Source organism: Musa acuminata, unplaced genomic scaffold (genome assembly GCF_036884655.1).
Source record: "Musa acuminata AAA Group cultivar baxijiao unplaced genomic scaffold, Cavendish_Baxijiao_AAA HiC_scaffold_1072, whole genome shotgun sequence".
Lineage (NCBI taxonomy): Eukaryota > Viridiplantae > Streptophyta > Magnoliopsida > Zingiberales > Musaceae > Musa > Musa acuminata.
Window position 1 is genome coordinate 432277 of NW_027021286.1, and position 23426 is coordinate 455702.

A 23426-nucleotide genomic window follows, 5' to 3' on the forward strand; every position below is an offset into this window, starting at 1 on the left:
TCAATATATACACATATTGATTTTAAAAAAAGAAACTTCTCATTTTTCAGATTTTTAATAGCGCTTAATTTTTTGCTTAATCCTTGAAATATCCAATTATCTACCCTTTTTTTTTTTTTTCTTTTTTTCCTTTTTCTGTGGACTAGTTGGATGAATCGATCCAATTATAGTATTTTCAGTAATACTAAGAAACAATCGTCAATGCAATAAAAAATATAGTTATAATATTTTATATTATGAAAAATACTATAACATAAAATAAAAATACTGTAAAAAATAATATTTTCAAAATAATTATATTTATAAATATATTATATTATATTATTTTTTGGGTATTACTAAAATACTATAACATCGTATTAAAAATATTGTAATCGGTATTAGGTTAAAAAAAAAATTGATGTCGGAAAATTTCTGAAAACGTGAGACTCTTTTATGGAGAAAAAAAAAAAAGAGAGAATTCCCTCACATTCATATGCATTAAATTGCTGTTCGAGGGGCAAATGACAATCGACTTACAGAGATTGACCGAGTCAATAAATATGAAAATTGTTGTGTTTATATATAATACCACCAAATTAATGCAACAGGGAATTTGCATCGCATTCATCCTCACTAAAAATTGGTGGATTGAGGCGTTGACTTGCCAACTGCCTGAGTCATTTCGATCCTCGCCACAGCTTCCGATCGAAGTCAACGACGTGCTCGTCTTCCCCACATGGATTTCATCGGTAATCCCCCAGAAAAAAAGCTCTATCATGTTAATATACTATGCTCGAGAAAATGTCGGTGTTCATCACGTTAATTCCATCGGGAATTAAGCTGCATTATATTATGCTTCCTCCCGATATATATATATATATCTCATAAGAAATGGAATAATCATGCATCGAAAAGAACACCCAAACAAGCGACAAGTATAACGATGGCATGCGGTTACGTGATGGCAACCACTTAAGCAATGCAAGCACGCAAAGGAAAGATAGAAGTGACCTCTCACACACAAATGTATGATTTATTACAACCATTTTTTGTCCTTTTAAGTTTTGATTGTTATTATAGCATTGTTATGTATGCTCATATATTGCTAATTAGATCTTCGATTTAGTCAATTAAACTTAATTAATTATACTTTAACGCTCAATTAAAGTTATTTTTCTTGAGACATGTGTATTTATTTATCTATTTATTTTCGGTACCAAATGGAGACCTAAGCATATCCATTCATACATTTTAACTTCTACTCAAAACCCACCGCCTACCCCCCACCATTAATCCGTTGTTTCCTCCCTCGACGTTTCTTCCCCGTTGCCAGCGATCGAAACCAGTGCTCGGCGTCTCCTCTCTCTCTCTCTCTCTGTCTCTCGGTGAAGGATCTCTTCATCTGCCCTCTTTTCTTTTTGGAGTTCGAGATTGCTTCCGTTGATCGACGTGGTAAACGTTTGTGGGGGGGAGGGGGTATCGGATGTCGATTGCAGGGGGTGAATTTGGTCGCGGTGGGGATCGACGGCTGATTCGAGTGTGAGGAAATCGGGCATGGGTTTCTTTCCAGGCTGATTGGATCGGCCTTCTTGTTTCGGTGGTTTCGGTGGGATCTTCCCTCACTTTGATCTTTGTTTGGGGGGCGAATATTTCGGAGGGAAGATGGGGTATTTGAACTCCATCAGTGGGCTTCAAGCAGACGGTGCTCCGGTCAGCGGGGGAGGACTCAGGTCTCGTTCGTTTATTCCTTGTGAAGTCGTATTAAGGCTTACGATATTCTTTTCTAGATTTGTTTATGTTTCGTATCTCGTGCGATTTTCGAGCTGATCTTATGCTAGCATTCGCTTCATATATTTTGAGTTCTAATTCGAAGACAAACTAGCTAGTTATTGGAAGAGATTTATTTATTTATTTATTTTTTATGTATAAACAGTCGTTTATTCCTTAATAATTCAATATAAGTTAGATCCTTAATAATTGACAAACAAGTTATGAGATGGTTCGTCAGATATGGATGTGTGAACTTACATGGGAAACATGGTTCTTTTACGCTGAATAAACTCATAGAACTGCTTCCTATCTGTTAATTGTGGTTCTTGAATCTGCAGTTGAATATGTTGCCTAAAGTAGGCTGTAAAGAAACATCCTACTCTTGCGTGTCAATCTAACATTAAAACTCATGCTTATTTCTTTCAAGACAGTCAAGATGGGAAGTTTGGTTATGGGTATGCAAGCTGTCCGGGGAAAAGATCTTCGATGGAAGACTTCTATGAGACGCGAATTGACAGCGTTGATGGAGAAATTGTTGGCTTGTTTGGGGTCTTTGATGGTAAAATTTCTGCAGTATTTTGTTGTCTTTGTTATGTTTAGAATGTCTTATCTTTTTTTTTTTTTGTATTTGCAAATTTTTGGTAAAACTGACATAGAAAACCCATTCATTAACTTGCTTCTTTCAATCCTTTTCTAGGGTAAATTTCTCTCGTGGAGAGTTGCTTATACATTCAATATCCTAACGTTAGACTTTGATGCTTTGATGAGTGGTTATGTAGGTCATGGCGGTGCCCAAGTAGCAGAGTATGTTAAACAAAACCTCTTCAGCAACTTACTCAGGCATCCAAAGTTCATTACCGATACAAAATCAGCTATAGGTGGTGCTGATTTGCATTTTGTACTATGAAAGAGCTTTTAGAGAACAATAATATTTGGCTTATGAAATTCATCTGTGCTGTTACCTTCAGCTGATGCATACAACCACACGGACGCAGAATTTTTGAAATCTGAGAACAGCCAGAACCGAGAGGCGGGTTCAACTGCATCAACAGCTGTCCTTGTTGGTGATCGTTTGCTCGTTGCAAATGTTGGGGACTCTAGAGCTGTCATATGTAGAGGAGGAGATGGTAGGCCCCTCATCCTTAAATCAGTTCTCTTATCATCAATTATGTGTAACGGATTTCTGTACTTAATCTAGAACTAAACCGGCTCAATTTAGATGGAGTTTACTGCATTTTTTTTTACTAACTGTATTCTGACAACCCAACCTATTTAAGAGCAATATTTAGAATGTGACACCAGTGACATCTAGGTTCTTAGGATATATGTAGGTTCTAGACCAACAAAGTTTTTTGGCCTTCTCTTGATCCTGCCAAATGCTATAGTAGCTCTGTGTGTCTCTGGTGTACTGAACACATTGAAACAAATAATCATATAGTTTCAGATTCTTCAAAAATATAGTAATATAAAAAAGTATAGACAGGAAGGAGAAAGAGAACATATTCCTGTTTGGATTCACAGAATTTAAGCCTGAAATTGGAGAATTGAACCTGCGAAAAAATCTTCAGAAATGGCTGAAACTGCACACTTATGGTGATAAATGAGGATTTAAATTGTTGATGATGGATGAGGTGCTAAAGTTCATTACGCTCTCGTATTGCATGTACTCTTTTTGAAATGAGATTTGAAGATTAATAGTTTACTAGCAAGTTAAACAGGATTGGAAACTTAATATTAAGTTATCCAATTTTTACACAGCATTATTTAAAGAATAATAATCACTTTTTTATGCTACTTCTATAAGCCATTGCACTTAATGTCTTTATGACTTATCGATGCTACAGTGGTTTCATAGCTACATACTTTTGGTGAAATTGTATACTAATAGTTTAGTCATGTTATCTTGTCTTTAATGTATGATCTAAGAACTATTTTTTGTTCATCGCTTGAGTGTTGTTCCTTGATGAAACTTTCCATTTAGCGCTGTACATAGTAGGTTTTGGTACCACTTTAGATGTATGACATGTCTTGGAATCTACAAATGGGATTTTTATTGGTGTGATTTATTATTCTACGGTCTTTTATCCTCCAGTCCACATTTTGTTGGTTATATTTCTTGCATTCTGGAATTGACCCTTGTCAAAACCATCTAATCGTAGACTTCGACGATCGGGAGTTTAACTATTCACGCCAATGACAAAACAGGATGACAATGGAAGTTGATGTTTCCTTAATCCTGAAGCTTGTCATAAGCATATTTCTCCATTATTTGTTTTGTTCAGTGTTAAAGAATATATTTTTTATATGGAACTTTAGGTAGATATTATTGTGTCTCCATTATTTTTTCTTGCCAAATTTACATATTTTTTATCAAAAATCATCCCTCATGTATGTAGAGCTTGGTATTTAACATTTTACATATTTCCATAATCATTATCCGTGATCTACCATTTGCTTTTGTTTGGATGTTTGCTTGCCCATTTGTTCATCTCATGGTTCAATTACTATATGTGGTCATCTTTAGTTTGAGATTATTGCCTTCTAACTAGATTCAAATTTCTGATTGATTTATGAATGGCAATAAACAGTACTGTGTGGTGCTGTTGACATACTTGTTGTCATTGAATCCTGTTGTTTATGTTTGTTCTTATGCCCGTTGAGGTTGTTCTGTATTCTTTATAAGATATCCATGCAATCTCTTCTCATTTCAATTGATTGGGTCGAAAAATCAATCTAGAATTTGTTGCATCACTCGATCCAGTTATCTTGAAAATTGTAACTAATAAAGACTTTTTATTTAGCATATTAAAAGCTGCTTGTGGTTCTAATTTTCGTTGTTTTTTTTTTCCCACTTTTTCTTTGTTAAATCGAGTTTGGCATCTCAACTTGTGCTCAATTAATACAAAAGTTTATGTATTCTATGAACCTCTTGATACAAACATCTGATTCTTGGTTTTTCAGTGGCATCAGTTGCAACAAGTCCTTTTCTGAGGCAAACAGTTGTGCCAATTTCTTGTAGAGCACCCATTTTACTTGCAAGTTCTGTTTCTTGGTTCTTACAATATATTGCAAAAGCAATTTTCTGATCATGATAGAGTAGTTGACCAAACGAACTTCTGGGTGCTTCATAATTTAGAGAAAAAAGTCTTTTGTTCCCCATATGGTAAGTTTTGCTTCTAGTTTGTGCAGTAGATTGCAACGGCAATTCTTCTGATTGCTTGGTAATTTAGAGAAAGAAACCTTTTGTCCCTCGTGCATCATGGTCAAAAGCCAGTTCTTGGTACTTTGAACAACAGAGACCTGGCAAATCAACCTGTTGTGGTACTTGGTTGATGTGAGCTCTCATAATTAAACCAATCACTCTATTTTGATGGTGATAATATGGAGATGATTTTCTCTGGATGTGCTTGAAGGTTCTGTTTTTAACAAATTCAGTATCTGAAATAGAATACAATCACCAGAATCTTGTATTGAATTATTGATTGAGCCTCTTAAAAGTTTAGTTCTTTACTAGGAACTCGGCTCACGCTATTTTTTGTAACTTTTGCAGCTATAGCTGTCTCAAGGGATCACAAGCCTGACCAAACAGATGAGAGAGCAAAGGATTGAGGATGCTGGGGGCTTTGTAATGTGGGCTGGTACTTGATCTCCTCCATCATTTTTTATCAGTTTAGATCATTTCGTTATATAAATACTGATCAACTGTAACTGCAGGGACATGGCGTGTCGGTGGTGTTCTTGCCGTTTCTCGTGCATTTGGTGATAGGCACCTGAAACAGTTTGTTGTCGCAGATCCAGAAATTCATGTTTGATCTCTGACCTATCACTTTATTCCTACAATGTTATTGTCTTCAAGACTCGAGACATATCATCATCTGACAGTAATGCCTTTGACTGCTTCGACTACTGTTGAATGCAGGTGGAAGCGGTTGATGGATCTCTCGAATTCCTCATCCTTGCAAGTGACTGATTGTGGGATGTTGTCACGAACGAATGAGGTATACTTTAAAAGAAGAAAATAACAAAAAACAAAAAAAAAAGTAGGTACCTGAAATATCATCTCCGAAGATTGAACCCTTTCTTTTTCATTTGGTTCCAAATTCAGGAGGCGGTGGTAGCTATTGTCAAACCCCTACAAGATCCAGAACAAGCAGCAAAGAAACTGTTACAGGAGGCCTATCAAAGGGGTAGTTCTGACAACATCACTTGGTGTCGTGGTACAGTTTCTTGGCTAGCCTTGATAACACAACCGAGCAGCAATAGGTACAAATTGTCTGCTTGATCTTTGTTATCGCTTTGTTATCTGTAATGGTTTAGTGGAGTCTGTATCATGCTGTTTTCACTTTTGTTAGAATAATCAATAAGATTGTTTGGTTAGAGTGCCTAAATTTCTTCCTGAATAGTCGTTTATATATACATACCATTTTTACCATTTGGAATTTACTCCTGCAATTAAAGTAGCTCAAGTTTGGTAATTTAAGCCTCAAGGAACAATTTTGATATGCCCCCTATGAAAGCAAAATGAGACCCATGAAAGAAGGTCTCTTATTGAGTTTGTATTATAAATGTTGGCAGGAAGATTAGTTTCACATGGATACAGAATTGAAGTGTCTAATGATACATAGTGGAGTTTGATTGTGATAGTTTCCATGGTAACTTTGACCATTTTGACGTAGATTCAAAGGTAAAGCCGTATAACCATTCTTCGTGATTGATCCATCAAAGGGTCATGCCCATGTCTTATCTAGCGTGGCAGATGCGCGGATGTGTTTGAATAGAATAGAATAGAATAGAATCTAACCTATTAATTTGTTGTTTGCGCCCATTAACAAAAATTATAGGTCCCATGGCATCCAAGAAGGATAGGAACATCGAAGTTACTTTTTATTAACCCTACACAGTTTGCCTCGTGCAAAAGAGTCTACCTTAGCCTTCATATTCTCCTCGTCTGTTGTCGACACAACCTTTCTTGACTCGGACACAAAAAAAAGGAAGAGAAAAATAAACCAAAAGAAGGCTAATGGAGTTGGGGACAACGACCGATGGAATGAACAAGTTGATCGAGTATGGTGCCTCTCTCTCTCTCTCTCTCTCTCTCTCCACACTAACCGGTTATTTAATGCTTTGTTGTCGTCCGCAGCCCACTGCCGACGACGCTTTCAGCAGAGCAGCGAGAACAGAAAAAAGGAGACGAAAAGTTGGTTCACCGGGGAAATGGAGGAGGGTGCCGAAAGCGGCGTTAAGACGTGGATCCTGGCATTTCTCTTTTGTCGAGGACAGCCGTAGAGATGCCACAACGTCGAAGCTGCTGCCTCGCTCCTCCAATTTACTCCTTCGCCCTTCCCTCTCCCTCCAAATTTGCTGCTCAGCTTCTTCTCCTCTTCTCCTCCACCACAAGGATTCCTCTCCGAGCCGACCACCTTGTGAGGTGTGCTTCTCTTTGCTCCTCTCAAGGGAATCCTGTGGCCTCCACTGCCTTCGTCTTCAGTTCTTGATCTCCGCAGCCATGGGCTCCGAGGCGGTCGTCGTCGTCGTAGGTGAATTGCCTCTGCTTCCGCCCATAAAGACTGCGCCGACGCGGGACAAGCCCGTGGAAGGCCGTCCCGATGCTGCCGAAACCGAAGAGGAAGAGTGCGTCACACCAAAAGGCGGAAGAGACCGTTCTCAAGCCCGTCCTTGTTTGTACGCCGGCGAAGAGAAAGCCGAAGCCGGCGAAGAGGGTACCGCCGGCTCCTTCCATGGAATTCCACGCCGTTACTCCCGATCTTACCTCGGTCTTCCTTCCTCTCCCTCCCAAGAAGAGAATTCGTGTAGTTTGATCTGAAGTTTCTTCACCAATCTCCTGTAACTCCTTCTGTTCCCCTTCTGTTTTCCCGTGTGCCTGGTAAAAGATTTTATTTCCTTTTATTGTTTTCTTTTCTTCCTTAGACGAAACAAAGACCATCAAGCACTTTGTGTAACATGAGGAGAACTGTCCTCCACATCATGCTGCAATGTGTACATATATCGGACAGTTCTCTTGGGTTCTTGCTTTTAGTCGTTCTGCAATCTAACACCGTCGAGGAACCCAAATTACTTACTGTGTCTTGGGATGCAAACTTGTGGAATTCCCTCATAATAGTTGTTACGGTCCATCAGTGTCTGTGCAGAGACAGATGGGAAGTTAAGGTATATCACATGATTCTAGATCAGACAGTACCTCACAACCCTTCTAAATTTCTGCATCTTGTTAAGAATCCAGCAGGTAGAAGGAAGAGATTCCTGTAGAAAGGGCACCATAATTTTAACTTTTATGGCCTAGGAAGACACACCTTACGAAGATTGCAGGCTAACGAATCACCAATATTTGTTTCTTTAGGGTGCCAAATGAGAACGAATAGTGTCCAATAGCTGGTCCTGTTTCTGCAATGTTTCTTTCGTTTCCTCTGCAGAAATCAACCTAATGTGGGTGAGAGCTGGGTACAGTTTGAGATCCAAGTTATTAATTCATGTGTACAGTAAGTAAATGTAGGAGATGGCAGAACATATGGAGCTGGTATCATAATGTGATGGAGGGAGTGACCACATGGATGGCAATTAAAAGCTGCAATCTTAGCAAGTGACATAGTGTCACGGCCTTAGCTGGAATTGCCTAAGGCGTGAGGCATCCTTGCGGCCAAAGACGCGAACTTAGCTTGCGTTGTCTAAGTCGCGGGTCACCTTTGCGGCAAAGACGCGAACTTAGCTTGCATTGCCTAAGTCGCGCTTCGCCCTTGCGATATTGCTCCGCGAGGATCAGCCCACTTGTAACCTCTCGCAAGTCCCGAAGGACCTGTAAAAGAATAAAGTTGATTAGTTCGAAAGAACGAGCGGCGGACAAGTCCCGACATCTCGCGAAAAGGGGAAGCTTTACAAGCAATTCAGCGAGCACCTTGCGTGCACAAGAGAAAAGAGGGAGAGGGGGAAAACAAGGGCTTTAGAAGGTTGAACGAACAGCTGCAAGCCCACAAACAACCACTCACCTGGTCCCGGGCGCGACAACAAGTTCCCATCAAGGCAACTTGCGAACTTGCGAACTTGCGAAAGAGTGTTCAACGCCCGGTATATATCCGAAGCCCCATCCAGCCCTGTGCCACCCGGGGGGTTCAAAGGGGCTGAGATGGCTGACGTTTTGGTGAGCATAGGCAGATTCCAGAAATCAGCCCGCGGCACGCGAAAACGGAGCTGTTTTAGGCTGTTTTGCTCGTTTCGGTGAGCGATCGCTTTGTAACGCTGCAGCTTGTTCGAACTTACATTTTTACAAGCAAAATAACCCAAAACTAAGAGAAAACATGCTGTCAAACAGCTGTACATGTAGGTGTGAGCGACGAACGGTTCGTTGAACGGAGTTGTTGCGAGTGCGCGACGATCGTTCGTGACATTCTCCCCCACTTAAACTGTCGACGCCCTCGTCGACGCTTGTTGGTAGTTGTTGATGATTTCTTCTTCATGTCGCAAGGCGTCTTCAGGCTCCCAACTGGCTTTTGTTCGGGGAAGCTTTCACCACTTCACCAAGTACTTTATCTGCTTAGCTCCGTTGGGTAGCTTTATCTTGCGGTCCGCCAGAATGGTTTCAACTCACTTCTCGTAGGAGGTTGTGATGGGAGGTAGCCGAGTTGGAACACTTCGGGAAGCATCTTGCGGGTCCAAGTGGTAGGCTTTTAGGTTGCTGGCGTGAAGAACGTTGTGAATTTTGAACCACGCCGGCAGCTGCAACTTGTAAGAGACGTTGCCTAACCTGCTGATAATTGGGAAGGGCTCTTCATACTTGCGCACCAATCCTTTGTGGACTTTGTTCCTAAAGAATTGGAGTGATGCCGGTTGGAGCTTTACCAACACCAAATCGCCAACTTTGAACTCTTGTGGTCGCCTTCCCAAGTCTACCCACTTCTTCATCATTTTTGCCGCCTTCTCCAAGTAAGCCCGCGCAATATCTGCATTTCGATGCCACTCTTTTGTGAAATGATAGGCTGATGGACTACTCCCAGTATACCCAATTGCCATGGTGTGCAGAGTTGACGGTTGTTGTCCTGTGATGATCTCGAAGGGGCTCTTGTTGGATGCAGAGCTCCGCTGCAAGTTGTAGGAGAATTGGGCAATGTCCAACAGCTTCACCCAATCTCGTTGGTTGGCACTCACGTAGTGCCGGAGATATTGCTTCAGGAGTGAGTTTATCCTTTCAGTCTGGCCATCCGTGTGGGGGTGGAGGCTTGTAGAGAAGTATAACTTCGACTCCAACAATTTGAATAGCTCGGTCCAGAATCTTCCCAAGAACCGAGCATCTCGATCACTAATGATATTGTGTGGGACTCCCCAATACTTCACCACAATCTTCATCATAAGCTTGGCCGCCTCCTCTGCTGAACAGTGTAGGGGAGCAGCAATGAAAGTTGCATACTTTGAAAACCGATCGACCACCACGAGTATCAATCCAAGTCTCCCTACAAGTGGCAAGCTTGATATGAAATCCAAGGAAATGCTCTCCCACGACCTTTCTGGTACGGGCAACGGCTCCAAAAGTTCCACCGGCTTCCGCTGCTCCACCTTGTCTTGTTGGCAAGTAAGGCATGTTCGAACATATTCCTCCACATCAGTCCCCATCTTCGGCCAGTAGAAGGCCCTCTCCACGAGAGCCAACGTTCTGTGAATGCCTGGGTGTCCAGCCCAAAGGGAATCGTGACACTCTTTTAAGGGTTCACGCCTCAAATTGTCCACTCGGGGAATATAAACTCTATTCCCTTTTGTGTAAACGAGTCCCTCCTGGACCCAAAATCGTCGTGCCTTGCCTTCTTTGATGAGCTGCATTAGGATAACTACTTGGGGGTCACTATACAGTCCATCCCTGATTCTGGAAAGGAAGTTGGAGTGCAACTGACTTGCTTGGTTTCCGCCCTCCAATTGGGCGGCATTCACACGCTCCACCTTCCGACTCAATGCATCGGCCACGACATTTGCCTTCCCAGGCTTATACTCCATTGTCATATCAAATTCAGCCAGGAAGTCCTGCCAACGCGCCTGCTTTAGGGAGAGCTTCTTCTGAGTTTGGAAATAGCTCAGAGCGATGTTGTCCGTCCTCAGCATAGATCGCGATCCGAGGAGATAGTGTCGCCAAACTCGTAGACAGTGGATCACTGCTGTCATCTCCTTCTCATGCAATGGATACCGCCGCTCGGTCTCGTTGAGTTTGCGGCTCTCGTAGGCCACCGGATGACCCTCCTGCATGAGTGCTCCCCCAATAGTGAAGTCTGAAGCATCTGTATGGACTTCAAAAGGCTCCCCATAGTTTGGCAATTTGAGCACTGGTTCTTCTATAACAGCAGCCTTCATATCTTGGAATGCTATTTCACATTTGTCAGACCACTTCCAAGGCTGCTCCTTCTTCAGCAACTTCGTTAGTGGGGTTGCACGCTTCGAATATCCCGCTATGAAGCATCGATAATAATTGACGAAACCAAGGAAGGATCTCAACTCTAGCACCTTCTTTGGAGTTCGCCATTCTGCAACTGTTTGCACCTTCGACTTATCTATCCGAATGGTGCCATCACCGATTCGATGTCTCAAGAATAATATCTCAGTTTGAGCAAAGTAGCATTTCTCCCTTTTCACGAACAAAGTGTTCTCCCTGAGAACCTTGAAAATCGTCTGAAGGTAATTGACATGCTCCTCAAGCGTTTGACTGTAGACGACGATATCGTCCAAGTAGATGACCACGAACTTATCCAAATACTCCTTGAATAGCTGGTTCATGAGAGTGCAGAATGTGGTCGGAGCGTTGGTTAAGCCGAAAGGCATCACCAAGAACTCAAACGCTTCATACCTGGTCACACAGGTAGTCTTCGCTTCGTCGCCTTCAGCAATGCGCACCTGCCAATACTCCGACCGAAGGTCGAGTTTTGAGAAATACTTAGCTTTGCCCAATTGGTCGAACAAGTCCGCAGTTCACTTAACTGCTTCCTGAGTTCTGCCAACTCTGGCGGGGGCATGCGGTAGGGTGGTCTCGCTGGAGGCTTCACTCTTGGCTCCAGCTCGATGCTGTGATCCATGCCTCTGCGTGGTGGAAGAGTCTTCGGTAACTCGGGTGGCATAACGTCCTTGAACTCTTTCAGGACGTTCGCCACCGCAGCAGGTTCTTGAATGGCCTTCTCGTTGAGTGGCTTTAGCTTCATAGCAGCCATGAATGTCAATTCGCCTTTTCGCACCCTTTTCTTCAGTTGTAATGCCGATATGTGTCAGGGCTCCTTGGTTCCTCTCCGAGAGATGGGAACCACACAGGGGTCCTCGCCTCCCATCATACATAGGGAGTTCAAGAACGACATTGGCACCAACTTTGCCGGGTGCATAAACTCCATTCCAAGGATCACTTGGAAGTCATCCAATGGCACGACCATCATGTTGGTGTTCCTGCTCCATGTCCCGATTTTGATGGGAACACCCTTCGCCAACCCGGAGATTCGCTTGGCCTCCGAGTTCACCGCCTTCATTCGGCTTGGGCTCTTCTCCAATATCAACCCAAGTCGTTGTGCTTCTCGATCGGCTATGAAGTTGTGGGTAGCGCTCGTGTCCACCATTGCACGGGTCGTTTGGCCATTTAGCTTGATGTCCACATACATCAGCTCACTACTTCCTTCTTTTTGTAGCTTTGTTTTGATGTTCTCCCCCACTTGACCCCGCATGACGTTCAACAAACGCATTGCTCCCATTCGGGGTCCTTGCGACTCCTCGTCATCGCTGTTGGATTCAGAACTGCTCGAAGTAAGAGCAACAGCTTTGCCCTTGTCCGATCGGGGGGGTTGGATGGAAGCCGTCAAAGCATTGAGTGCTTGTTTTTGTGGGCACTCTCTCACCATGTGCGGTCCTCCGTACAAGAAACATCCTTTAGGTTTTGAGGTCTTGCCTTTCGGGTTTGGCCCTTTGTGGGAACTCTTCTTCTTTTGTTCGCCCCCGAGCTCCTTCCCTTGAGAATGTTTTGGAGGGCGATTGCCTGAAGATTGTTTCCTTCTCCCTGGGTCTTCGGAGGAAACAAAGTCGGTGAGTCTTTCTGCAGTAGCAATTGCCCCGACCACATCGGTAACATTCCTTCGATTTGGCTCCTGTTGAACCCATGGCTTCAAACCATCGAGGAAGCTGAACAACTTGTCCTTCTCGGACATGTCCTGTATGTCCAGCATTAGTGCAGAAAATTGTTTCACATAGTCTCGGATGGTGGTACTCTGGCGGAGTTGTCTCAACTTCCTTCTTGCGACGAACTCAAGTCCTCCCATGTGTCGACTCGACACCGGCCTTGTTGGATCTCCTCCCAACGGGTTCGCCACCAAAGTTTCGTATCTCCGTTCAGATACATTGTTGCTATAGAAACTTTGGTATCTTTAGAATCGGGCCTCGTAGCTCGGAAGTATTGTTCCATGTCGAACAGAAAGTTCTCGAGCTCTTTGGCATCTCTGGCCCCTCCATATCCATGAGGCTCGGGTGCCCTCAAATTTTGTGGCAGTGCAACGCGGGTGTTGCTTCCTCCCGCATTTAGTGTTCTTGCGAGCATGGCCACCTTTGAAGTGAGTTCCGCCACAACATCCTGTAAGTGTTGCACGGAGTCTTTGGTGTCATCAGACAGTCGGTCGACTAGGGCCTCGACCTTGTCGATCCTGGACTCCGCTTCCTCTTGCGAGCTCTCTACCCCAACTAGTTTTTGTTGGCCATGGTAGAGTTCCTCCATGCTCGCTTCAAGAACATCTAGGCGGGTTTCCGCCGTTGTGAATCTCTCTTTGTGACCCAAATTATATTGTAGAACTTTAGGAGCGCCGCGTGGCACATGAACGCACCCAGGAATGCCGATGAGGACGGCTGCGGCGGCGTATGACAGGCTGCGGCATTTTTACATAATTTTCCTTGCAAAGTTCTACAATATAATTTGGGTCCTTACAAATTAATATAATCACTACAAATTAGTTTTTGAGTCTAATAATAAATCTTTAATGTCTTAATAGTCAAGTAACAAAGTTTAAATAAGAGTTTCAATATATACATATATTATTGATTTTAAAATAGAAACGTCTAATCAAAACTTACCATCTCAAGTAACAAAGTTTAATGATTTTTTCACTATCTATTGATCTTATTGATAACTAAGGCTCTTAATTCAAATCAATTTTTTCATTTACTTGGCAAGTTAGATATCATGGATAATGTCTAACAGAGGGGAGTGCTCTGAAGGATCACACTAAATCTAATAATTAACTACTATTTTCATATGATGTCTGAAATGGTAATATTAAATGTAATTACTTATTGCCATTTTCATAAAAATATATGAAAATGATATGTTTTTCCCTTTATTGTAATACAATAAATATATATATATATTTTCATGGAAAGAGTACATGAATATGGCAATCGGTCCTCGAAACATTTCTCTGTTTCAAACGAGGAGAGTTGGATATCTTCTCACACTAAGAGTCGTCATCCTTCCCTCTTACTTCTCTATATAATGGACAATAAGTTGGACTCTTTCAAATCTCTGATCGTTGGAATGGATGATGGTACGCTCAATAGCACCCATAGCACCAACCTCGGAAGTAGCGGTCGTCCCCTTCCCGATAACTTGCTGGCAGAGATCCTCTCCTACCTCCCAGCAAAGACCTTCTTTAGGATCCTCTCTGTTTGCAAGAGCTTTCGCCAGCTCTCATCAGATTCTCATTTTCTCCTTTCACAGTCGTACCACAACAATGTCATCTCCGGCTTCTTTCCCCACGACAGCGCCTTTTCTGGAGCCTTCTGCCTCGTTGACCCCTACGCCGGTGTGCCCAGAAGCAGCCTCGAATTCTTGTTCCGCAAATGCAAAATCGTTGGGTCAGCTGGTGGCCTCGTCTTTGTGTTGCATAAGACAGATGGTGCCTTATTCGTCTACAACCCGGTCCGTGGTACTCGGTGCCAGCTACCCTCCCCGCCGGGCAAGTATTGTAAATGGGGTGGCATCGCGGTGAGATTCTTGAACGATGGAGATGGGGTGACGAAAGGCTACAGGTTGGTCTACCTTTCACGGCACTCAGTAAGGAGCAAGTTGCACCGCTGTCAGGTCTATGACTCGTCTGCGAGGGTGTGGACGATGGACAAGGAACTCGACTTCGGTTGGTTGGAACTACATTTGGAGCACCCGGTGATCTGCGACGACGTCGTGTTCTGGGCATCGTCAAATTCGTTCTCGAACGAGATCGACCAGTGTGTCGTCGCCTTTGATGTGAGAAAGGAGCGCACGCAGATCATCCCTCTGCCGAAAGAAGCAGCCGTCGCCCGCTCGGACACGATCGGAATAGGCATGTGGGAGGGGAAGTCGCTGTGCCTAATGCATTACGAAACGTGTACTTGGGTGATCGGACTGTGGCTGCTGAGGAAGACAAACGACGGTCCGCCAGGATGGGTGAGGGCGCATGAGGTGAGCTTGGGCCAGTTAGGGTTCAGGAAACCCCGCAACGTGAGCTGCGTCGTGCTGAGAGAGGTGGCGATGACCACGTCACTTGTTTTCACCGTAGATAGCGAGGCATATAGCTATGATATAAATGATGGAGAACTCAAGAAGCTGGGATGGCTGGGATGCAGTTCCCCATTGATCCCTTACTCTAATACGCTTCGGCCATGCGGTGAAGAAGAGGAACTGTTCGTAGATAAGAGAAGAGAAGTTGAATGAAAATTTTTGTCTTTCATGTGTCCAATGCTGCGATTAAATATCATGAAATAGAGGGTTTTTTGTTAGTAGAATTTTCTGTCATTGTGAATGAAACAGCAAGAAATGATTTCTTGGGAGACAATATTAAAATTGTTATGAGAAGGTATAACATGTCATAGACAAATTCACTTTGACTTAGTAATGCAAAGTAAACAGGTTGTGCAAGAAAAAGTTCACATGTCCTGAAAGAGAAGAGGATTGTTTAGTTGATTCATATGCATGAATGCATGCATGCGTTCCCTGTCGAGCAACAACATCTTGTCATTCTGCAACTATAACCGATCTGAACTCTATACAATCTTAGATAGACAACATCTTGTCTATATAACTTTTTGGGATTTGTTCGATTTCAAGAGAGGAGAAAACGAATAACATACTATTAGTGTACAAAAACGAATTTATATGCTTTGAAATGTAAGAAAAAAAAAAGAAATATGACATACTAAATAATACTTACTGCATGCTTTGAGTCATAAAAGAAGTCTCTGCATTATTCTCATCTTCATCTTTTTTTTTTTTCTTCTCTTATTTTTTTGCCCTTAATTGCCAATAAAAGAGGTTAATTCTGAGCAATTCAGTGGTCAGATCTCAGGATGTCTCGTCCGGCAAGAAAAGGTACCGAAATCTTGAATCAAATGGGATGATGCTAAAACCCCGAACACCAAGTAACCTCTGCTTCCTTTTCCCTTTCTTTTCTCGGCAAGTTAGATGTCATGGATAATGTCTTACGGAGGAGAGTGATTTGATGGATCACACTAAATCTAATAATTAACTATTGTTTTCATATGATGTCTGAAATGATAATTTTAAATGTAATTACTATGTGTCATTTTCATAAAAATATATAAAGAACGATATATATATTTTTAATTTATTGTAATACAATAAATATGAAATATATATAGTTTCATGGAAAGAGTTGATGAATATGGCAATCGGTCCTTAAAAGAAGAAAGCTGTGTCGATATATGATGCAGAGAATGACAAGAACGTGTGTATATACATCCATGCAGGCACGGTGGTGGGACGCGGAAACTTCAACAAGAAAGCTGAAAGGGAGGTGCGGCGGGCGGGCGAGCGAACCACCACCGCTTACTTGGCATATAAATCACCGTCCACTCTCCCTCCTTTGCATCCAACCAGCACTGGCAACAAGAAGGAAGCCAACGACCATCGCCATGGCTGCCTCCACCACAAAGTTGGCCGGCCATGCTCACCCTTGCGGCAGTTGCCTGCACGTACGCTGCCAAGCATCTGTTCACTGATCAATCTCCCTCCCTTCTCTCTCTTCCTCTCCTCCTCTTCTTCGTATTCTCCCGCTCCGGCTCCAATGGCGCCCCTCCCGGCCCCGTCTCCTTCCCTATCTTCGGAAACTGGCTACAGGTCGGCAACGACCTCAACCACCGGAACCTCGTGGGCATGGCGAAGAAGTAGGGTAACGTGTTCCTGCTGCGGCTCGGGGTACGGTAATTACCCCCTTCCCTCTTGGACAGTCGTATTCTTTCAAATCTCTGATCGTCGGAATGGGCGGTACGCTCAACAACACCCATAGCATGGACTTCGTTGGTCCGATGAAGCTGGGAAGTCGCTGTGCCTAATCCATTACGAAATGTGTACTTGGGTGGTGTTTTCACTACTTGCTGAGCTCCATCATGCTGAGTGACGTTACTTGTTTTCACTATACAAAGTGACATTACCCACCGTTGATTCCTTACTCTAATACGCTTCGGCTTCGGCCATGCGGTCAGGAAGAGGAGCTGACTTTTTCCTTTTTCCCTGTCATATATATATGCATTACCGTAGAGAGACAAAAAATAGCATGAAAATTTTTCTTCGGTTTCTCTTTCTTAGTGTCCAATTCCTGCTTGCTTGCTTGTAGTATAATGAAATTATACTATTTTTTTAAAAGGTATTATAGATCAACATAGAGATTATTAGAGTAATGTGATCAAATGTTTTACTTTCGTAAATATTCCAAAGTATAGATATCTTAATGTAATTTTTTTAAAATATAAAAATTAAAATATTAAAAATAAATAATTACAAAGATTAATATGTAATTAGACCTTTCGACAAAGCCATCAAGAGAGCATTGGATATGGCATTAGAAGAGCCTATTTGAAAGATCTAATTGGCCATTGGCCATTTATGTCCTCGTGAAGCAAACCATCAAGCATCTACAATTGACAACCTTAGAGAACCTAATGATGAAATGTTCTATTTCATCATTAGAAGAGCCTGTTGATGTAATGTTCTATTTCCTAGCAAAACTGCATCCAAATTATGCAAGTTCTTGCACAGTAGAAACTGTGACTGGGTAGACAAGAACACAGTCAAGCTGCATAAAAGAAAAGGTTACTGCAAGTCCACGAAGAACACGAAGAAGACTATTCAAAACATACAATGTTTTACTGCTACGCAGAATTCCATGAAGATAGCCACCGGCCATTATCAAGGACACAAGAGAAACGACACCTGCAGGGAATACCTTTCCAGACTACTTGTTGCGAGACCCCATTACAGCTAGAAGAGTCACGGACGTACCTGATAAGTAAAACAGGCAGGTTAAGTAAGCATAAGGAGAAGGGGGAAAAAAGATAGATATAGCCGGTGTTGAGCAGAATAGCCATGGTAGAACCCCTAACCCCAGGGATGATGCGTATAGAGGTCGTTCTGGAAGCTGGGTGTACACGTGACACAATAACGCAGCCGATACCCCTCCGGCAACTAATGACTTCTGGCTGCCGCTCTTCACACATCCCATTACACCGCCGGCTGCGAGGATGCCAATGGGAGAAAATAAATGTTTAGCCTTCCAACGGAGGAATGCTTGTTTCGAACACACGTAAGAATGAAGCAGAAAAGGAAATCTGCTGTGGTTTGCATGTCTTATGGGGATAGGAATGCCCATAACCCTCGTGGCTCCATACAAGATATGAAGTCCAACCTAAAATTTTGGATCCATTAACATTACAAGATCAAGTATGGATCCTATATCTCACCCACCCGATGATACATAAATTAGAATGTCCGATCTGAATCTTCTTAGGTACGGGTCCTCCTCATTTTGGATCCAAAAGCTTATCAGATTCAGACCCCAATTGGATTTTCAGTCGAGTATGGCCCCAACAAAAAACATCCCTATTTATAAATGGTAAAAAGTATGTATGTATGTATGTATCACAAAAAAACAAATCGCTTACGAAACTCAGAAACAATAATGAGCACATATAGCTTGCAGAGATAGACAATATGACCAAAATATGATTTCTTGGTGATGTTGAAGTACCAAAATAAAGAGAAGAACGTCTACACGAGCTGCTAACGAGGCATGCATCTTTCAACGTGTGTGTCTTCGCGTTGCACTCAACTCATGTCAAAAAAAAGACCAATGTTAAGATAGATAGATAGATAGATAGATATACATAGATATATATATATATATATATATATATATATATAGAGAGAGAGAGAGAGAGAGAGAGAGAGAGAGAGAGAGAGAGAGAGAGAGAGAGAGAGAGGGATAGAGAAATAGATAGATAGATATATACATATATACACACACATATATATATATATATATATATATATATATATATATATATATATATATATATATCTATCTATGTATATATATGTATATATCTATCTATATCTCTCTCTCTCTCTCTATATATATATATATATATATATATATATATATGTAGACAGAGAGGGATAGAGAGACAGATAGATAGATAGATATATACATATAAATATAAATATATATATATATATATATTGATATGTGTATATCTTGATACATATATATATATCTACGTTTAAAGTGTGTATATATATACACAGTGAGATTTCTTATACAGTTTTCGAATCTAGATTTCTTGCTGCAGCGATGAACCCTCCGCTCGAGATCGGCATCGTGGGTGAGGAGAAGCCCGTAACCGGAAGCTGTCGGCTTCCCGACGACTTGCACGAAGAGATCCTGTCCTACCTCCCCGCGAAGACATTCTTCAGACTCCAACCTGTCTGTAAGTCCTTCCACGAGCTCTCGGAAAAGTCTGATTTCCTCCATTCACAATCAGATCTCTGCAAAGCCGTCTCCGGATTCTTCGTCAAGATCCGCAATGCCTTCAATTCCTTTCTCCTCGTTGACCCCTACGCCGGCGTGCCAAGAACCTTTGGCAAATTCTTGAGCAAGAACAACGGCTTCATCCTTGGGTCAGCTGACGGCCTTGTCTTCGTCATGCACGACAACCGCCGGGCGGCCACCCGTAGCTTATATGTCTACAACCCGGCTCGTAGGACTCGGTGTCATCTACGCGCACCTTCGGACTTGTGTCCGGGGGGTGGCATCGCGGTGAACTTCATGAACGATGGGGACATGACGAAAGACTACAAGCTGGTGTACCTCTCATCAACCTGGGTGTGGTACTCGTTGCGCCGCTGCCAGGTCTACGACTCGGTGGCCAAGAAGTGGACGATGGACAAGCGTCTCGACTTTGGAGGGGGCGCAATAGATTTGGATCACCCGGTGGTCCACGACGAGACCATATTCTGGGTGTCGGCGCGGGAAACGTGCAGGATGATTAATGCGTACGTCGTCGCCTTCGACCTGAGGACTGAGTGCACGCAGATCATCCGACCGCCGGAAAGAATGAACATCGATCCCTCCGACACCATTGGGATCGGCAAGTGGGAGGGAAAGTCGGTTTGCCTGATTCATTACCGTCTGTCTTCTCGGGTGTTCGCTCTAGAGCTGCTGGAGAAGAGTAACAACGGTGGGATACGCTGGGTGACGGCGCATGAGATAAGCTCGGACCGGATGGGGTTCAAGAAACCACTCAACGTGCTGTCCACCATGCTGTGTGAGGTGGCGACGACTACGCTACTTGTTTTCGCCACACATGAAGATGCATACACCTACAGTATAAGGGATGGAGAACTCAAGAAGCTGGCATTGCAGGAATGCCATTTACCATCGTTGATCCCTTACTCTAATACGCTTCGGCCATGCGGTGAAGAAGAGGAACTGTTCGAAACAACCTGAAGAGACTTTTTTTGTTTGTTTGTATTTCCTATTATGTATACATTCTCGTAGATAAGATAAGAGAAGTTGAATGAAAAATGTTGTCTTCCTTGTGTCCAATGCTGCGATTAAATATCATGAAATAGAGGGTTTTTTGTTAGTAGAATTTTGTGCCATTGTGAATGAAACAGCAAGAAATGATTTCTTGGGAGACAATATTAAAATTGTTATGAGAAGGTATAACATATCATAGGCAAATTCACTTAATAACGCATAGTAAACAGGTTGTGCAAGAAAAAGTTCATATGCCCCGACTAAATTAGAATGAATGATGCAAGCATATGGAGGGATAATAAATAAGTTTGGGACATTGAGGGATAATTAATATGTTTTTTTAATTATCACTAAAGAACCTTTACCACCTCGAAACAATAATCTCCTATGTCGATAGAATATTATCTTAAATATTGGCTAATTGTAAAAAAATTTTGCCCATGAGAGATAATTTGGGGAATAAAAGTTCAATTAAGATTTTAAGAAGAATTTTATAATTTAAATTATATAATAATATTGGTTAAAAAAAAACTTTAGTCGATCATCAATAAACATACACCTATGATGAAAATGATGAAATTAAAATCAGTTGGACCATTATGATATTCCAATATCCACTAAATAATTCAATTGTATAGTCATCTAGATTGAGTCTTTTTACCAAAATTTATAGATCTTAGAAAATCTTAAATTTACTTATATTCAAAAGGTATGAAAAGTTAAGATTAGAAATTATATGTAGAGTAGGCCAAGTTTGAGCAATCGATTCATTCCAAAAATTGGAGTAAAAGACACCACTTCTACCCTAATTTGAACATCTTTGTGACAAATCTCACTATCTTCCCAAATACGTTGGATTTTGCTTTCGTCCTACACTCATGTAATTCACAGTAGGATAAGATTTGGTGTTATGATCACCCTGCATTTGTCCATTTTATCCTAATCATAATCTACCATCTCAAATTAATTTATCTAAAAATGGTTTGAAGTGGATTGATCGTTAAGACTCTTAACTAAGGCTCATATTAGCATTCTTAACTTGGAAGTCTTTAATTTGCTCGAGTGTCAAAGGTTCTTTTTTTCAAGATTCCTTAAAAATTAGCAATTCCATAAATTAAAAATACCCTAAAACAATCAAAATGAGTAGTCAAATAATCCCTCGCACAACTATTCTATCTTTAGCATCCTTATGTTTATCTGAAAATTTTGAAACTAAAAATGGCTTCTTCTTTTTTCAGATGATTATTTTCTTTATTTGAATTAGGAAAAAGTAATGATCCGAGGCAACGTGAGCAATTTAATGATATTTTCACTATCTATTGATCTTAGTGATAACTAAGACTCTTAATTCAAATCAATTTTATCATTTACTTGACAAGTTAGATATCATGGATAATGTCTAACAGAGGGGAGTGCTTAGAAGGATCACACTAAATCTAATAATTAACTTCCATTTTCATATGATGTCTGAAATGATAATATTAAATGTAATTACTTATTGCCATTTTCATAAAAATATATATGAAAATGATATGTTTTTCCCTTTATTATAATTCAATAAATATGATATATATATATATATATATATATATATATATATATATATATATATATATATATATATCTTATTGTCTCTATATAATGGACAATAAGTTGGACTCTTTCAAATCTCTGATCGTTGGAATGGATGGTACGCTCAATAGCACCCATAGCATCAACCTCGGAAGTAGCGGTCGTCCCCTTCCCGATAACTTGCTGGCAGAGATCCTCTCCTAACTCCCAGCAAAGACCTTCTTTAGGCTCCTCTCTATTTGCAAGACCTTTCGCCAGCTCTTATCAGATTCTCATTTTCTCCTTTCACAGTCGTACCACAACAATGTCATCTCCGGCTTCTTTCCTCACGACCGCGACTTTTCTGGACCCTTCTTCCTCGTTGACCCCTACGCCGGTGTGCCCAGAAGCCGCCTCGAATTCTTGTTCCGCAAAGGCAAAATCGTTGGGTCAGCTGGTGGCCTCGTCTTTGTGTTGCATAGGAAAGATGGTGCGTTATGCGTCTACAACCCGGCCCGTGGTACTCGGTGCCAGCTACCCTCCCCGCCGAGCAAGTATTGTACATGGGGTGGCATCGCGGTGAGATTCATGAACGATGGAGATGGGGTGACGAAAAGCTACAGGTTGGTCTACCTTTCACGGCACCCAGTAAGGAGTAAGTTGCACCGCTGTCAGGTCTATGACTCGTCTGCGAGGGTGTGGACGATGGACAAGGAACTCGACTTCGGTCGGTTGGAACTACATTTGGAGCACCCGGTGATCTGCGACGACGTCGTGTTCTGGGCATCGTCACATTCGTTCTCGAACGAGAGGATCGACCAGTATGTCGTCGCCTTTGATGTGAGGAAGGAGCGTACGCAGATCATCCCTCTGCCGAAAGAAGCAGCCGTCGCCTACTCGGACACGATCGGAATAGGCATGCGGGAGGGGAAGTCGCTGTGCCTAATGCATTACGAAACGTGTACTTGGGTGATCGGACTGTGGCTGCTGAGGAAGACAAACGACGGTCCGCCAGGATGGGTGAGGGCGCATGAGGTGAGCTTGGGCCAGTTAGGTTTCAGGGAAACCCCAAAGGTGAGCTGCATCGTGCTGAGTGAGGTGGCGATGACCACGTCACTTGTTTTCACCGTAGAAAGCGATGCATATATCTATGATATAAAGGATGGAGAACTCAAGAAGCTGGCATCGCTGGAATGCCCTTACCCACCGTTGACCCCTTACTCTAATACGCTTCGGCCATGCGGTGAAGAAGAGGAACTGTTCGAAACAACGTGAAGAGACCTTCTTTTTGTTTGTATTTCCTATTAT

The 23426-nt window shown here is 42.1% G+C and overlaps 1 protein-coding gene across 3 annotated transcripts; it reads left to right on the forward strand.

Moving 5' to 3' along the window:
- The first annotated feature begins 1082 nt into the window (after window positions 1-1082).
- Window positions 1083-7765, forward strand: LOC135666078 (probable protein phosphatase 2C 59). Of its 3 annotated transcripts, XM_065177597.1 has the most exons (9): window positions 1085-1712; window positions 2184-2311; window positions 2532-2630; window positions 2721-2879; window positions 5303-5390; window positions 5467-5558; window positions 5672-5750; window positions 5858-6015; window positions 6893-7765. In XM_065177597.1, exons 1-5 carry the CDS (start codon window positions 1645-1647, stop codon window positions 5359-5361), a joined length of 513 nt encoding a protein of 170 aa, XP_065033669.1. In that variant the 5' UTR covers window positions 1085-1644; the 3' UTR covers window positions 5362-5390; window positions 5467-5558; window positions 5672-5750; window positions 5858-6015; window positions 6893-7765. The 3 variants fall into 3 exon arrangements, with proteins under 3 accessions (XP_065033666.1, XP_065033669.1, XP_065033668.1); XM_065177596.1 differs by lacking the exon at window positions 6893-7765 and having other exon boundaries at window positions 5858-6184; XM_065177594.1 differs by lacking the exons at window positions 5303-5390; window positions 5467-5558; window positions 5672-5750; window positions 5858-6015; window positions 6893-7765 and having other exon boundaries at window positions 1083-1712; window positions 2721-5296.
- The last annotated feature ends 15661 nt before the right edge of the window (window positions 7766-23426 follow it).

Excerpts from the sequence above, each read along its gene's own strand:
- LOC135666078 (XM_065177594.1), top strand. The coding sequence starts at position 1,645 with ATGGGGTATTTGAACTCCATCAGTGGGCTTCAAGCAGACGGTGCTCCG. Across the intron at positions 2,312-2,531 it reads CTTGTTTGGGGTCTTTGATG|GTCATGGCGGTGCCCAAGTA; the intron begins GTAAAATTTCTG and ends GTGGTTATGTAG. Across the intron at positions 2,631-2,720 it reads CGATACAAAATCAGCTATAG|CTGATGCATACAACCACACG; the intron begins GTGGTGCTGATT and ends TGTTACCTTCAG.